This window comes from Alligator sinensis, unplaced genomic scaffold (genome assembly GCF_000455745.1).
Source record: "Alligator sinensis unplaced genomic scaffold, ASM45574v1 scaffold784_1, whole genome shotgun sequence".
Taxonomy (NCBI): Eukaryota; Metazoa; Chordata; order Crocodylia; family Alligatoridae; genus Alligator; species Alligator sinensis.
The window spans coordinates 74,553-91,142 of NW_005842318.1; the positions used below are offsets into that span (position 1 = coordinate 74,553).

Genomic DNA, 16,590 nt, shown 5'->3' on the forward strand with positions numbered 1-16,590 from the left:
ATGAATATGAATATATAAGTTTCTATTTCTAGTCTAGCAAATTAATTCAATTGTAAGAAAAAAGTCCTTATTTCCACCATGGAAGTAAAAGCTCACATTTTTCCTTGATGCCACAAATGCAAAAGCAAACAGAAAAACAAATGGTACTGGTTACAATTGAAAAATAATCATTTGCAGTGCAAGCCTTATTGAGCTAGGAGCTATATTAACATATAGAAAATAAGAGCCTCTGCCCAAAGGACATGCAAGCTATGGAAGCAGAACCTGCTTCACAACAGCACTGGACAAGAATCAGATATTCACAAATATTAGAAAACAGAATTAAAACAAAATCCCTCCTGTAGTCAGCAGTATTCTTCCCCAAGAGAGATACTATTTGTGGCTGGGAATGAACAGTGAGCCCTTGATTTATTAATCATTTTTGCTTAGGAGAGGCTTAAAAATAAAACAATGTGTTCCTGTTGGCAAAATACACACAAAAATTGTTCATTTGCTTATTTTGATAGCTGTATAAGCTGTTGTGTTTAAAACTGCCAGTCACATTTGACATTTGTTTAACTTTTCTGTGGGTGCATCTACACATGTAGTTAATGTGACACAATAAACTCAGGAGCAGTTTGATCCAGAGTAAACTGCTCCCAGACATAATGTCTACACATTCACCCAAGACAGCAGCAATTTGAGCCAGGGTGGAGCAGGCCCCTTGCTGGTTGGGTTGACCGGTGCTGTTTATGCCCATGGTCAGAATTTACACGTGCGTTTTAGTGCAGTAAATTACTCCACTGTAAGAGAGTGCCGTCCTCAACAGTACTGTCCTCAACAGTACTATCTTATGGCAGACTTAATTAGTTAACTGTGTCCTAATACCATGTAGATGGTGATGCTTTACTATGGAGCTAATTAATCTATTCCTCTGTAAAGCAGATGTGTAAATACACCCTGTATGTCTCAACTCTGGCTGCTGGCATTAGGATCCAACTCTCACTAAAAGCAATGGAAGAAATTACTGTTGACATCCATGGGTTTTAAATTAGATCCTCTATGCTGTATAGTATAACTGGAGGCCTGGCTAGATTCTACTTCTTTAGGTCTATGATCTCTGCTGGATGATACCCTTGCAGCTGCTTTGAATCTGCCTACTGTTATTTAATTACACTTACTAAATGCTGTGATTCTCTTTCAAGTACAAGGGATGTTTCAGGAAACCCACAAAGATAACAGTAGCTTTTGTGCTAAAAAAAATTAAGACATCCTCCATACACAGAATTGCTGGTGCTAAAGCTTGATGAGTATCAAAACTTTCCTCCAGGAACTGGTATAAAATAAGAAGCCTTCGCTATGGAACACCACAGTGTATCCCAACACTAATGTGCCTTACCTAGGATATATCTTTTTGACATGGGTATTAAGTGTGTAGTCAGGTATTATGTTGTTTATTCAGGCTAGAACCTGATTCCCATAAAACAGGCAAAGCCTGTGAATGAATTGCTTTCTCTTAATATTGCTGTCCTGGGTGCTGATCGGAACACTAGACCGCTTAAGTTAAATGCTACCACTGTCTAACAAGAACAAAGCAGTTAATGTTCAAATACATTTTTTTTACTTGCAAGTCTCCAGCATCTCTGATCTGGGTAAACAAACTTGTATTTATGCACACAATTAGAGACAGCAAACTAGTCCTATTGGGATTGTATTTATTGTGCTGTTAATGATGGTAGGATGCCAAGAGGTTTTGGAGGTTGGGACTAGTGTGTGTGTAGTGTGTCTATTACATCTAAACAAATAAAAATGAAAGTGTCATTTGTCTTGTATCTTCCCAGCCCTCCAGTTGGTAAGCAATATGTGGTCATCTTACCAGAGCTATAGTTCTAGGTTCAGTGTTTCAACTAGTATTTCATCTTGTATTATAGCCTTCCCTATGTCTTATCAAGCTCATTTATAGCTTCTTCTATGTCAAGTCTTGGGATGGAGTCTTGAAAAAAATATTTAGCTGAGCCTCAGAAACAGTTATTTTCCATGAGTGGAGATAATAGTGCACCACCTAGTGTTATGCTATACTACATATATTAGTTGTTATAGCTTCATTAAGAAATTTAATTGGAGCAGCCTTCTTAACTGAAGGCTATCTTGGCCCCATTATATATGCCTCTAAATTCACTATTCTCAAGGGATATTTGAATCCTCTTGTATAGATTAAGCCAATAAGATTGCGCACATTGGCTTAAAATTCATTGTAATTTACCCTTGGCAGATCTGGACTTAGCATGTGCCTTGAGAAAAGTGTTCATTTTGTCATGGACAGTATGTCATGCACTTTTCTCCAGGACCTGGAAATTAGGGTTGTGTGAAGCTTTGGTCCCTAATTCAATTTGGCAGAGATTCAGCCTGATTTGGCCTCCGAATCTCCAAATCCGAATCAAATCAGGAGACCCTTTAATCTCTCCAAATTGAATCAGAACCCTCCAAATTGATTCAGAAAGGTTTGGCGATTTGGACATAGACACAGCTTTAAATGTTTTGTTTTTTTTTTACTTACCTCAAGGCAGCAGGTGGCTTGTGAATGCTGAGATGCTAGGGAGGATGGAGCATCCCACAGGAGCACGAGGGGCTCCCCAGAACACTCAGCAGCAGACCCGGAAGTGGACCAGAAGCACTTCCAGTCCACTTTCGGATCCACTGGGGAGAGCACTGGGGGCCCCTCTGATCTCCCTCAGCTTGGACACTGGTGCCTCCCGAGTCTGGGGGAGCACCCAGGGTCCCCCCGTGGCCAATTGCCAAGCTGGGGGGAGCATGGGTGGGGGGGGCAGCACGCTCTCCAGCAGACCCAGAAGTAGACTATAAGTAGTTCCAGTCCACTTCCAGGTTCACCACGGAGCATGCGGGGGGTCGTCCCCCCCCCCACTCCTGTGGGACGTTCCATCCACCCCATCATCACAGGGTTCACGAGCTGTGCCTGGTACCTTGAGGTACATAGAAAAAACATTTAAAGCTGCATCTATGGCCAAATCGCTGATTCTCTGAATCAGCATCGAATCTTCAGATTCAGGTTTGGCCGAATCAAAATGGGACAGTGGTCTGAATCAATTCATTAAATCACTGTCCCTTATTCAGGCCAAATCTGAATTGAATATGCTCCTGTTTCACACACCCCTACTGGAAATGTTTCTTTTGAGTGTGTTGCAAGTCAGTATTTATTTTGCATGGTCTTTTTTACCTAAATCTAAGGCTGACTCAATTTCAATTTTAATTCCAAATGAGTTCAATGCTGCATCAGCATTCAAGGGAGGTGAGATCAATAGCGTAACTTCACTGAGATTTGCAGAAAATAGAACATGTGCTTTGGCCTTTTGTGTTGCTGTTGTTGGTATGTAACAGACAGATTTGTACAATGAACTTTCCTTTGCTGAAAGTGTTAATATGCAGTACAGAAGCCTATGCTCCTTGTCACAACCTAATAATGTTGATATGCATCTTGTCACAACCTAATAAAAACACTGATGATAAAATCTAATTGACATCAATGTTCAGATCTTGGATGTGTCCACAAGACTTCCCAGGGCTGCCTGCCCTGAAAATAGACACTGGCAAATGCACAGTACTTGATGGCTACAAAGATTCAGTAGTGTATGACCATTATTAATTTTTCCCCCACTTTCTGTTGTGGTCAGCACCAAGCAGCTATACTGATCCAAGCCATCCTCAAAATTAATTGAAATACCAGTGCACACTATTGTCACATTCATGCAGGCAACTTTAAAGAGAGTTAATTTTAAGCCAGAATATAAAAGATATAGGGTAAGGAATTTTTAGCGCTTGGTTTTAGGACAAAGGACTCTGCCATGGTTGGATTCCTAGAATGCAAGACGATCCCTTTTGGTATGATAGGGCAGTGTAGGCAGAGCATCAGACTCGGACACCAATTTAGAGGGTATACCAGAATGGCAGCCAAAGAAAAGTGTGGGGTCCTTGACCCCTCCTCCCTCTACTCTCCTCAGGATACTAAGATGGCTAGTTATGCCTCTGGATACAATATATTCAAGTATGATCATCAGGGACTAGAAAATAAAAACAAATCCAATTTGAAAAGCATCTATTTGCTGCTGGCAGACAAGGTTCTTTGGGTAAATCTGATATCTTTTATTAGACCAACTCAAATAGTTAGAAAAATTCTTCTTAGCAAGCTTTTGGGTATAAATACCCTTCGTCAGGCTGAGGAAGCATCTGCAGTTGGTGTGTGCTCTTCCTGGATGGAATGAATAGCAAAGAAGCCAGAGGCTTTTATGCATGCAAGAAAGGCAGTCAGTGAAGATGTAAATTGAGGAGTCAGTGGGTGAGAGACAGGCTTGGGGGAAGAGGAATGAATGTAGCTGGTAAATAGTGGAGAGGTACCTGGGGAGTCAGATGTTTGGATTTATGATGTGTTATAACCTGCCTATGTCTATATTTAGTTCATGATTTTTTATATCCAGGAGGTTGATGAAGTGAAGTTCCTAGGCTTGTCTGTGAAAAGTATTTTGTAAATTCCTTTCGGGGATTAGAACTGAGAGTGGAGAGAGAGTGGTTTTCTTGTGAGAAATGTGCCCCCACATTTCCTGTCTTTGAATGCACACCAGAAATCTATTCTTCTGGTGTGCCGTTGTTGTTTGGTCTCTCCTACATATTTTCCATCAGGGCATGTGGTGCATTGGGTGAGATACATCTACACCTCCAGAAAAGTAATGTAAGATCCAGGAATGCTGATGGTTCAGTTGTGGGGTGCAGTAATTGTGGGGGTGATGGAGATATGTTGGCAGGTTTTACATTTCATGTCATGGCATGGTCTAGATCCATGTGATGTGTTTTGGGCCATGGGAAGTTTGCTTGCTTCTGGTGATGAGGTTAGCCAGGTTCATTGCTTGTTTGCAGGCTAGCATGGGTAGTTCTGGGAAGATCTCTTTGAGAATCTGGTCTCCTTCTTGTATAGGTTGCAATTGTTTGAGGATTTTTTGTATGGGTTTGAGGAAGGGGTGATATGTCATAACCAGTAGTGTGCAACTCGTGGGGGTTTTCCTTCTGTACTGCAGCAATCTTCATGTGGTATCCAGGTGGCTCTTTTAAATGTGTGATCTATCTTCCTGGAGGAGTGTCCTTGTAGAGTGAAAGCCTTTTTGAGATTAGTGAGGTGGCAATCCCAAGTGTTCTCCTCAATGGAAACTCAGTAGTATCTGAGGGCTTGGCTTGATATCACAGCTTTTCTTAGTGTGTTTAGGGTGATTGCTGGTTCTGTGTGTTGCTGCCGTGCACTGCAGCGGGGCGGGGTCCGGGGCCTTAGAAGGCCGTCAGGCGGGTACTTGTGATGCTTGGAGTGGAAATAATTAGGCGGACGCTTATTGGTTACAAAGCAAGATTATTTACTCACGCCGTCAAGGTGGTGAACAACGGAGGTCAGAGGTACTTGGTTAGTTACAGCTTAAGAGTTCGTAGGTCGGTCTGCATACGTGTTCGGAAATGGTCAGGCAGAAATGGTCGGGCCGGCAGTCATTGATTTACGTCTGAGATTGGGTCGAGACAGGGGGGAACTGACAAGTGATCAAATTGTCAGTTACTCTGACACGTATGTTCAGAGGTCTCCAAGGTGTGTACGGAGGTCTCCCCTTCTTCTTCGTCTTTGCAGAAGTGTATGTGGGTTTTATTTGTGTAATAGCCAATTGGTTTTCGCCACGTCATAAATTTAATTAGAATCACCAATTATATAGCGGTTTTCGCTAGGGTGTTATTTTAGGGCTACTCCCTGTATTACTCTGACCAGTTATAATGATTTATGTAAAGCACAGAAGGTTAAAGTTTCATTTCTGTTAGTGGTGCAGCAATAAATTTCTTTGTTGGCATGCATAGCAAAGGAGGCTGTTACTATCATTTTGTTAACCCTTAGTTAACCTAGTGCAAAATAAAACTGCTTTAAATAGAATCTCTTGCTTGTGGCATGGGCACTTACTTAATTGGGTTGTGACACTGTGCAGATATGCATGTTGGTCTGTGGGTTTCTGGTATAACATGGTTTGGATTTTACCATTCTGGATACTGATCATTGTGTCTAAAAGGGAGATGTTGGTGCTAGAGTATTCAAGAGATAGTTGGATGGAGGGGTGATGATAGTTGAATTTGATGGAACTCAATCAGAGATTGCAGGTTTTCAGTCTAAATGATGAAGATGTCATCAATATATCTTAAGTGTAGCAAGGGTTTGATGGTGCAGTCCTTGAGAAATTCTTCTTCCAGGTGGCTCATAAAAAGTTTGGCAGACTATGGGGCCATTTTGGTCCCTTGAACCTATACAAACCTATATGAAACCTACATGAAAATTCCCTCAAACCTATATGAAAAATCCTCAAACAATTGCAACCCATGCTAGAAGGAGACCCAATTCTTAAAGAGATCTTCCCAGAACTATCCATCCTAGCCTTCAAACAAGCACCAAACCTCACTAACCTCATCATCAGAAGCAAACTTCCTACAACACAAAACGCATTGAATGGATCCAGACCATGCCATGAAAAGAAATGCAAAACCTGCCAACATATCTCCACCACCCCCACAATTACTGCACCCTACAACAAGACCATCAACATTCCTGGATCTTACATTACATTTCTGGAGGTGCAGCTGTATCTCATCCAATGCACCAAAAGCCCTGATAGAAAATACACAGGAAAGACCAAACAACAACTGCGCACCAGAATGAATGCACACCAGAAATCTATTAAAGACAAAAATACTCAATTACCTGTGGGGGCACATTTCTCACAAGAAAACCACTCTCTCTGCACTCTCTCAGTTCTAATCCTCAAAGGGAATTTACAATACACTTTTAAAAAATGAGCCTAGGAACTTCATTTCATTCGACCTCCTGGATACAAAACATCATGGACTAAATATAGACATTGGATTTATGACACACTATAACCTGCCTAACATCTGACTCCCTGGGTACCTCTCCACTATTTACCAGCTACATTCATTCTTCTTCCTCCCCGCTTCCCCCAAGCCTATCTCTCACCCACTGACTCCTCAATTTACATCTTCACTGACTGCCTGTCTTGCATGCATACCAGCTTCTGGCTTCTTTGCTATTCATTCCATCCAGGAAGAGTGCACACCAACTGCAGATGCTTCCTCAGCCTGACAAAGGGTATTTAAATCCAAAAGCTTGCTAAAAAGAATTTTTCCAACTATATGAGTTGGTCTAATAAAAGATTTACCCAAGGAACCCTGTATGCCTATGTCCTTAGACCAGCATGACTACAACCTACACCTCTATTTACTGCTGTAATTTAAATTGCAGTGGTTATGATAATCTTTAAATAGTCGAGAGAAAAATCTATTGGGAAGTTGTAAATAAAAGTAACAGCAGTTTTGGCATGAAAGGGGTAATGTAGCATAAGGCCAAGTTAAACAGCACAGATGTGTATATGTGTATACACAGTATATGTAGATATGATCTGTAACTGAGTGCAGCTGACACTTGCATTAAAATTTTATGATTTTGTATTTTGAAGTATCTATTATTATGCAATTTTTCCAGCACCAAAAAAAATGTTCCTTGGCTGACCTAGCTGGGAAACCATTCTGCCCGATATAATTATTAGTGGTAATCATCATCATGGAAATACTGTGTGTGAACTGCATCTTTAAAGTAACAACTTGATACAGCCACTATCATCCCTGCAGGGACTTTTTTTAAAACTTATTTTTGCCACCCACCAATTTTCAGTGATATATCTGGATAAGGAGAAGTGACTGCTGCACTATTCAGTAGCAACAGGCCTTAAGAGCATCAGCGATGAAATTCTCAAGGGTCTTTATGTCCTGGGTGGAAATGGAATCATTACTGTATTTTTGAACTACTGCTAACGTCATTGACACCCACCTACAGTCAGTCCACTAGAAATATAAGTGGAGAGATCAGACTGTTCACAAATTACAGACAGACTAACCAGGAACAGGGCAAGTCAGAGACAAACTCATTGGTAAGTTTCATTTAAGGAGCGGGTGAAGAAGAGTGAATGTGTGTGTTGCATCAGTTTTTTATTTATTCCTATATATAATTGTTGTTTAGTATATCTTCTGCATTTAGCTTCCTTCTTCCAGTCTTTAAAATTTAACTAGCTGGGCTTCAAATTATATTCCTTCATATTCCAAATGGTACAAAAAGACATATCACTGTCACTAAACATTTGGCTATTTAGAGGATTTTTTTATATTGGAAGTCCAGAGCTAATCCTCCCTTTAAAGAAGTGATCTAGTGTCCTGATAACAGATTGCAGTGGTTGAAGCTTTGTTCCTCAAGGTGTGTTATAGCTAAGATGAACAAGAACAAACCCCACTCCAACCTAGTAGCTCCTCCTTGCCCTCCATTGATTATTTTTTATTTAAAATAATTTATTTGGATTAACATTTGCTTCATTTCTGAGTAGTGAAAGTTAAGTATGATTCATTAATCTGTTTGTTTTTTTTACCTCCCTATGTGCAGCCTGCTCCTCTCTTCAGTATGTGGAAAACAGTATTCCTGATTTTCTTCACTATGTTGACTCTGCGGGGCTTGGTAAAGGGGGCTCCTCTGAGACCAGAAGAAAAGTGGAAACCTTTGGACAACCCCAGGAACAGAGATCTGGTAAGGAAGCATTGCAGAATACACTGGAGAAAAGCCTAAGCTTTGTTTGCCTTTCACGTATTTATGTGCTTCTTTATAAGAATTACTAATTTCCCTTTTATAGTTAAAAAAAAAAAAAAAAATGTAAAGTGAAGTGGGCCCGTACTTCTGGGCTAATAATTCTGTACTTTGTACAGATCAAAATTATCAGCTACTTGAACATACTACAATTTAAACTCACCTTTTATCTAAGGAAACATTTTCAGTGTAATACACTGTACATTATAGTCTCTATATTAATCTAAAGTAAACATTAATTTTACAAGAGCTGTATTTTAATTTATAAAAATACAGTTTATGTTATCAAACAAAATAGCATGATTTGGTATTTTTCTTCTAATCCTGAATTTATGTATTTTGTGGACACAATACTGTTTGAGTTAAACGATGAACAATGGCGTTGAGTGTACTCATAAAGATCTGAAAGCCAACTAATTTACATCTAAGAATATTCAATTATTAAGGATCAAAAGTTCTGTTAAACAGATTTGAGCTGGCCCTTGTTCTGGTTGCTTAAGATGGATTTAATTATATGTAAAGCAAATTTTAGTTAGTATTTATTACAATGCATGTATGGTCTCCTAAACAAATGTAAAAATGGTTAATTATTAATCTATCTACTTCAGATGACTTTTAGGGAAAGGTTAAACAAAACTGTTCGGAAATCTGGGAGTACTTTAAATTGACTTTGGTGCAGGTGTCAGTGTGTGCCTTTTGTTAAAAAATAGTTGCAAATTTAGTAATCGGTTTCTTGAAAAAAACTGTAAGGAACACATCGGTTTGAAGGATTTCTAATACCGTAGTCTACTTAAATTTAATAACTTGGACGCAAACAGTGTGAAAAAGGAACTAATAAAAAGTGGGTTACCTGTAAGAACAGTTTAAATTGACCAAATCCATAATGTTTTAGAGATCTGAGGCATTACTGAAGTGCTTTGAAATGGTCTGATATAATTTTCCTAACATGGGAACCAAAAGCTGTTAAATATAATTGACTAGTACTTTGTGTCCAAAATATGCACACTGTGGATATACACGACTGAGGGTATTGGGAATGGGAAGAGCCTTGTTCCTCCAGTTTATCACTGGCTGATGGGTTGGTCTTTTTTTTTAACAGGTGTGTGCATCACAAGACACAAAAGGCCCAAAGGTCTGATTACACTTGGTCATAATGGAAGTGCCTTATTCCTCAAGTAGTTCCATTAATTTTAATGTCAGAATTTGGCAGGAATTGCTGCCTATTTAGCATGTCTCTGCAGAAGGGCCAAGAGTAAGTGCGCTGAGTGACTAAACTGCTATAAGGTGAAGCTCTTCCAGTTCAGGACTGAAGCAAATGATTGGGGTAGAGTAGAAAAGCCTGAACTGCTAGTGTGACCATGTTGGACCTGCTTGCAGATAAAATGGAGGATTTCATTCTACGTTTTCTCCATTCTTATCTAGCTCCTTCTACAACCATCATATTTACTCAGTCTTATTGGAAATTATTAATTTGGAGGTGTGTGGGGGCTATCCTTTTTCTAAATGGAAACTGTGTTCAGTTTTTCAGAACACTCCAAGCTTATTTTTCTGGGAGAGATCTCAGGAACTTTCCAGGAACTTTCTCTTTGAACAATGATGGATCAAAGCCTGTTACTTTCTACTCGGATCCCATTGCTTCTGCATTTGCAGATTATGAAGAAAGGAAAAATTCTTTCCCAAAGTATCTCAGAGGCTGAAAGAAACTGCTTAACAAGGTAACTATTAAAACCAAATAAACAAGACTAAAAACAAAATCCCAGTGGTGTTTTCAGTCGCATGTGATTACAGATTTGGATTCAGGTAATTTCCATATCTAAGTGAAGTATAACAAATTTTTTTTTGGTTAGAGATAAATGGCATTGTAACCCTTGGTCAAGATTGATTTAAGTGTATTTAGGTAGACACTTCTGTGGCTTTACTTACTTACTAGAATAAAAGGAGTATCTTTGATGAGAAGAAATATGAAGTCAGCTGTGTGTATAGTATTTCTGTTTGCCCTTCTTAGATTTCATATGCTTTTCCAGTTTAAAAAAAAAAAAAAAAAAGCTGGAAGATTACTGACTAGTAAAATGGGGGGAGGGGGAAGTGTTGCGAAAACAATTATAAACCTAGCACAACCTGCACTTCAAACTGATGTCAAATACCTCCCACGATCTGAGCACAGTAAGAAAAAAAGTCTAGATATAAAAATAGGAAAATATTATAGTAATAGACATTATTTTGTCATCTTAAGTATTTTTCTTATTTCTGCAATTACATTCTAAAGTTGCGGAAAAAGGTTAATACATATTTCATTATATCAGATATTAGCAACCTTTTACTAAGAGCGTGCAACAGATTCTAGCCCAGCTGCTCACCCCCTGCTGCAGTTCCAGCTGCCCCTGCCCTGTGTGGAGAGCTACTCTCTCACACCGCAATGCAGCCTCCAGTGAAAAATGTGCCACTGCAAAGCATGGCACACTGCAATTTGGAGTGGCTAATTTAGTGGTGATAGTAAGCAGAGACTGCAGTGGAGGCAAGAGAGCATCCCTCTGCACAGAGCAGGGAGACAGAGGTGGTAGCATGGGATCAGCCTGCTGTTTGTAAAAGCGAGTGAATGGGGTACTTGGGACTGCTAGGAGCAGCAGGTGATTGGTGCACTGTTAGTAAAACATCAGTCCAATCCAATCTCTTCACAAGTTGGATCCCGCCTTTGTACTTAACTATTGCTTAACATAAGAAATCTCAGAGTAGCTGGAGATACTGCAGGTACCTTTAAAGAAGCTTTTGCAGGCTGGCAATATGAGCATTTAAAAACAAAACAATTTTAATGTTTACATTTCCTGTGTTCAATTAGTTCTTTAAATTTCATAATCTTTCCACTCGGTCAGTCTTGAGGGCACATACAAGGTGCAGAGAACAGCAGAAGCAGTACCTTTCCAGCGTATGTGCGGACAGGGTACTGGGCATCACAGAGATATACTTCACAGGAGTCGCTTGCCTAATGTTCTGCATGTTCAGAGCATAGAGTAAAACAGTGGCAGATCCCAGGGAGGAGTGGCCACAAGCAAAGGAAAACCAATCCAGTCACAGTGGCTCTACTGCCACTCCATGGCTTCAGGACAGGAGGAATCTGTCCCTTACTTTTACCCCTACAACAAAGATTGTGTTCCCATTAAAGAAAAAGAATGTTAATTGCTTTCTTAACAGAGAATATGCTAATAACTTTTTATTAAGTCACAAATGTAAAGTCCATTAAGGTCTGTAAAAGTCAGCAGGACTATGAATGTCAGTTGGTATCATTGGCCTTAGGATAATGCTCCACGGGAATTTACATATTTTTGCTTTAATATGCTTAGTCTTACTATACTTTTTTCTTTTAGGTGATTACTTGGACTTCAGGTGAACTTGAAGAATACTTGGCAAAATATGACTACCTTGGGCTTTTTAACTATTATCTGACTTTTTCAGCATACCAGATTTACATACACAAGTCTCACATCTGGCTGTAACTGCCACACTTTCTTATTTTTAGCTAGTAGGGGACATAGGACCAAAGTTTGTCTTACAGAATTTTACTTGTTTAAATGTAAATAAATGAAAAGTTCAGTCCAACTAGTGTTTGCAACTGATCTCAAATACCTTTTCAAGGAATGTAAATAAATGTTATCTTTATTATAACTAAGTTCTAGAAAACTTTTCCTGAATGGAATTCTAGTGAGAATATTTCCTCACAATTCTTTATATTGTGTTTGGTGGAACTTTTAACAAAACTGAGCTTCAATTGTTACAGAAACTTACAGAAACCTGCCTGTCTATTCTGTGATGGTACAGAACCTCCCACAATGGGTCCCGGGTTCAGGACTGGGGTCACTATAATACAAATAATGAACAAACTTTGACACACAAAAACAAAGATATACTAATCTAATGTGAGACTGGAAGGCAACTTGGGTCACAGTAACTATGAAATGATAGAAGTTAAACTTCTAAGGGGAGGAAGGAAGGAGAGCAGCAGAATAAGGACACTGCACTTCAGAAAAGCAGGCTTGAACAAATTCTGGGAACGGGGGGGTAGGATCTCCTGCAAGGCATGTCTGAGCAGATAGGAATCCAGGAGAGCTGGCTGTACTTTAAGAACGACTTTTTACAAGGGCACAGGAGCAAGCTATCCCAATGAGATGGAAGAATGGAAGTGCACCAGGAGACCAGCCTGGCTAGACAGCAATCTGTTTAAGGGGTTGAAACACAAAAAGCATGAATGACATGTGCCCCTGGCAGCTGCAGGGGTGGGGCACGGCAGCACTGGGAGAGTGGTGGCAGTAAGCAGGGGATTTTTGTAGGGGGTGCATGTGCACCCCCTACGCATCACCACTGACAAAAGATAATCCTATAAAAAGTGGAAACTTGATCATAGTATTAGGGAAAGTTATAAGATTATCAGATATGCATGCAGAGAGAAAATGAGGAAGGTTAAGGCACAATTTGAGATGCAACTGGTAAGGAACATCAATGGCAATAAAAAGAGATTCTATAAATATATGAAAAGTAAGAGGAAGACCAGATAAACCAGAGGCTCCTTACAGAATGTGAAAGGCAATCTAGTTACAGGAGATGCAGAGAAGACTGAAGTTTTTAATGCTGCTTTTACTTCAGTCTTCATAAATAGGGGCAGCTACCAGATGATGGGTGCAGTTGGCAGCTAAGATAGGGAAGTTGACAAACAGCCTAGAGTAATAAAAGAACAGATTACAGGTTACTTAGAAAAGCTGAATGCTTTCAAATCATTAGGACCAGATAGGATGCATCCAAGGGTACTGAGGGAATTAGCTGAGGTAATTTCAGAGCTACTATCTTCTTTGAGAATTTGTGGAGGTTGAGTTAAGGTCCTGGATGATTAGAAAAGGGCAAGTATAACACTCATCTTTAAGAAAGGGAAGAGGGAGGATCTGGGGAATTACAGACTAGTCAGTTTGACTTTGGTATGTGGAAAGACAAGAGAGCAGGTTCTCAAGGAATCTCCTGTGAAGCCCCTAGAGGAGACCAAGATGATCAGGAGCAGCCAGCATGTATTCACCAAATGAAAGTCATGCTTGACCAACCTGATTTCCTTTTATAAGCTGATAGGTTCTATGAATGAGAGGACAGCAGTGGATGCAATACACTTTGACTTTAGCAAGGCTTTTCACATTCCCATGACATTCTCATTAACAAGTTAAGGAAATACAAAGTAGACAAAAATAGTGTAAGGTGGATACATAACTGTCTGGACGATCATACTCAACAAGTAGTCATCAATGGCTCAATGTCTATTTGGGAGGAGGAATCAATGGGGTTCCTCAGGGAGCTGTCCTGGGTTTGGTATTGTTTAACATCTTCATTAACCATGTGGATAGTGGGACTGAGTGCACATTTAGCAAATCTGTGGATGATACCAAGTTGAGAAGATTTGCAGATACTCTGAAACATAGGGCTAAAAAAGGCCTAGATAGACTGGAGAAATGGCCTGCAATCAATTGGATGATATTCTAAAAGGACAAGTGCAAAGTCCTGCATGTGGGTCAGAATAACCACATGCACAAATACAGACTCAGGAATGACTGGCTAGGCTGCAGTACAGCAGAGAAGGGTACAGTACATGGCAAGATAAATATAAGCCCACAATGTGCTCTTGTTGCAAAAAAAAAAGCTGACAGCATTCTGGGTTGTATTAACAAGAGTGTCACTGGGTAATCAGGGGAAGTGACTCTTCCACTCCATTCAGTACTGAGGAGACCTCACCTGGAGTACTGTGTCCAGTTTTGGGCCCCATGCTTCAAGAAGGATGTGGACAGTTTGGAAAGAGTCCAGTGCAAACCAGCAAAAATGATTAAGGGTCTAGGAGGCAAGACTTCTGAAGATAGGCAGAAAGAACTAGAGTAATTTAGTTTGGAAAAAGAATATTGAGAAGGGATTTGATGAGTTTTCAAATACCTGGAGGGTGATAACGGAAAGAATGGAAATGGGCTTTTCTCTGTGGCTGAGGGGACAGTACTAGGAGCAATGGCCTCAAACTTCAAGAGGCGTAATTTAAGTTGGAGACTTGGAGGGAATTTCTGACTATGAGGGTGGTAAAGCATTGGAACAAGCTACCTAGAGAAATTGTGGTTTTTCCATCCTTGGAAGTTTTTAAAAGCAGGTTAGACAGGCACTTGTCTGGGATGGTTTATTATCAAGGATGATCCTGCCTTGAGCAAAGGACTGAACTAAATGACCTTGTAAGCAGTGGTGACGTGTAGGGGGTGCATGGGGGTACATGTGCACCCGCTTAGAGCGCTGGTGCACCCCCTCACAGGGGAGTTCCTTGCTTAGACGACAGGCAGGCAGGAGTGCTGATGCCCCGCCTGAGAGCCCTGGCTGGGGAGTGGGGGTGCCAGAAGTGCTGCTGGCACTTCCAGGTGCGTCCCTGGCCCTTCTGGGCATCCCGCTGGCACTTCTGGGCAGCGTTCCCTCTTAGAGTCAGCTTAGAGGAAATGCTGCTTCCGGGTTGGTGCGTGCGACCAGCTGTGGGGGACCCCCCGGTTGCTGACTGGCTGCTGTGGGGGCAAGTGCCCCCCTGACTCAGGAGGCACCAGTTGCCCATGCTTGTAAGGCCCCTTCCAAGCCTACTTTCCTATGATAAAAATGTTTAGGAAATGTATTGAGGTCATCCTGTCAGGAACTTTTGCATTTATGTTAGCAGTTACTTTTTACTAGGAGAGCAAGGAAGGCCTTATTTGTGCTTATCTCCAAGAACATGAAGAGCCCCATTAACTCCAGTTAAAAGATGAAATCCTGACCTCTTTGAACCATAGCCAAAACCTTTTTGACTTAGAATCAGCGTCTTAGCAGATGTGTGAAAGGGTAAGCACGTGCATAAGTCTTTGTAGAATCGAGGCCTGAGATTTTTTCCTTTGTTTTCAGAGTGGGAATTGAATAAGAAGGTAAGATTTCTATGACTGATTTAATATTGACATTGTGATTACTGTAGGCCACTGGTTTCAACAGATAGTTCTCACACACCTAAGCTAGCTGTTACTGGTTGAAGAGCTTTCATTTGATGAATTAGCACATGGTAATAGTCTGGATGCAGCCAGACTGTGTAATGCAGCCCTGATTAACGAACAGGCAAGTAACTAGCATATTTCGAAGTGCCTGGATACATTAATGTCAGCTCAACATTTGGGATGCTGGAGAGGAGCAAGGAAAAACCCTGGTTATACACAGCGTGCCAGGCAAGATGGACCTACAGCAGGGGTAGGCAACCCCCAGCCTGGCTGCCGGAGTGAGAGACAGGCATTTTGCTTGGCACACCTGCCTCGAGGTGGAAGGTGGGGAAGGCCCCTTGCAGCTTTCCCACCGTCTGCCCCTGACACCAACATCTTACAAGTGGAGGTTGTGGATGTTTTGGGCACTCTGCCCAAAGGTGTTGCCGACCCCTGACCTATGGCCTGACTCAGCAAATGATCCGTGTGCTCAGGGCCGGGACTTGTCTTTGCTGCACCGGGCAGATGCTCTGGAAGTGGCCGCGGCTCTGGCCCCGCCAGGTCCCGGACACGGGGCTCCCGCCTCGAGATCCACCAGCTTGCTTTTTTTTTTCTTTCTTTCTTTCTTTCTTTCTCCTCTTTTCTTTTCACCAAATTGTAAGAGGAACAGCAGGTGCCTGGCCTGGCCTGCAAGGAATCGGTGGTCAGACAGCTGCTAAATGTTAATGTACTGCTGAAATAGGAAAAATATAGACAGCATAAAATACTGCTGTCTTCCGCGCTTCTCGCCCTCACTCGTTAGATGTTCAATTATGCATCTGGCTGTGGTGTTTGTGTGTGTGGCCTCCGCCCCCGCCCCCGCCCCCGCGGCCCTGGGCCCTGCGCGGAACCGTGGCGCGG

At 41.2% G+C, this 16,590-nt stretch overlaps 1 protein-coding gene across 1 annotated transcript; it reads left to right on the forward strand.

Annotated features, from left to right (window-relative positions):
* The first annotated feature begins 8,560 nt into the window (after positions 1–8,560).
* CUNH2orf66 (chromosome unknown C2orf66 homolog) lies at positions 8,561–12,525 on the forward strand. The gene is made up of 3 exons (XM_006028531.2): positions 8,561–8,650; positions 10,228–10,422; positions 12,070–12,525. Exons 1-2 carry the CDS (start codon positions 8,561–8,563, stop codon positions 10,402–10,404), a joined length of 267 nt encoding a protein of 88 aa, XP_006028593.1. The 3' UTR covers positions 10,405–10,422; positions 12,070–12,525.
* The last annotated feature ends 4,065 nt before the right edge of the window (positions 12,526–16,590 follow it).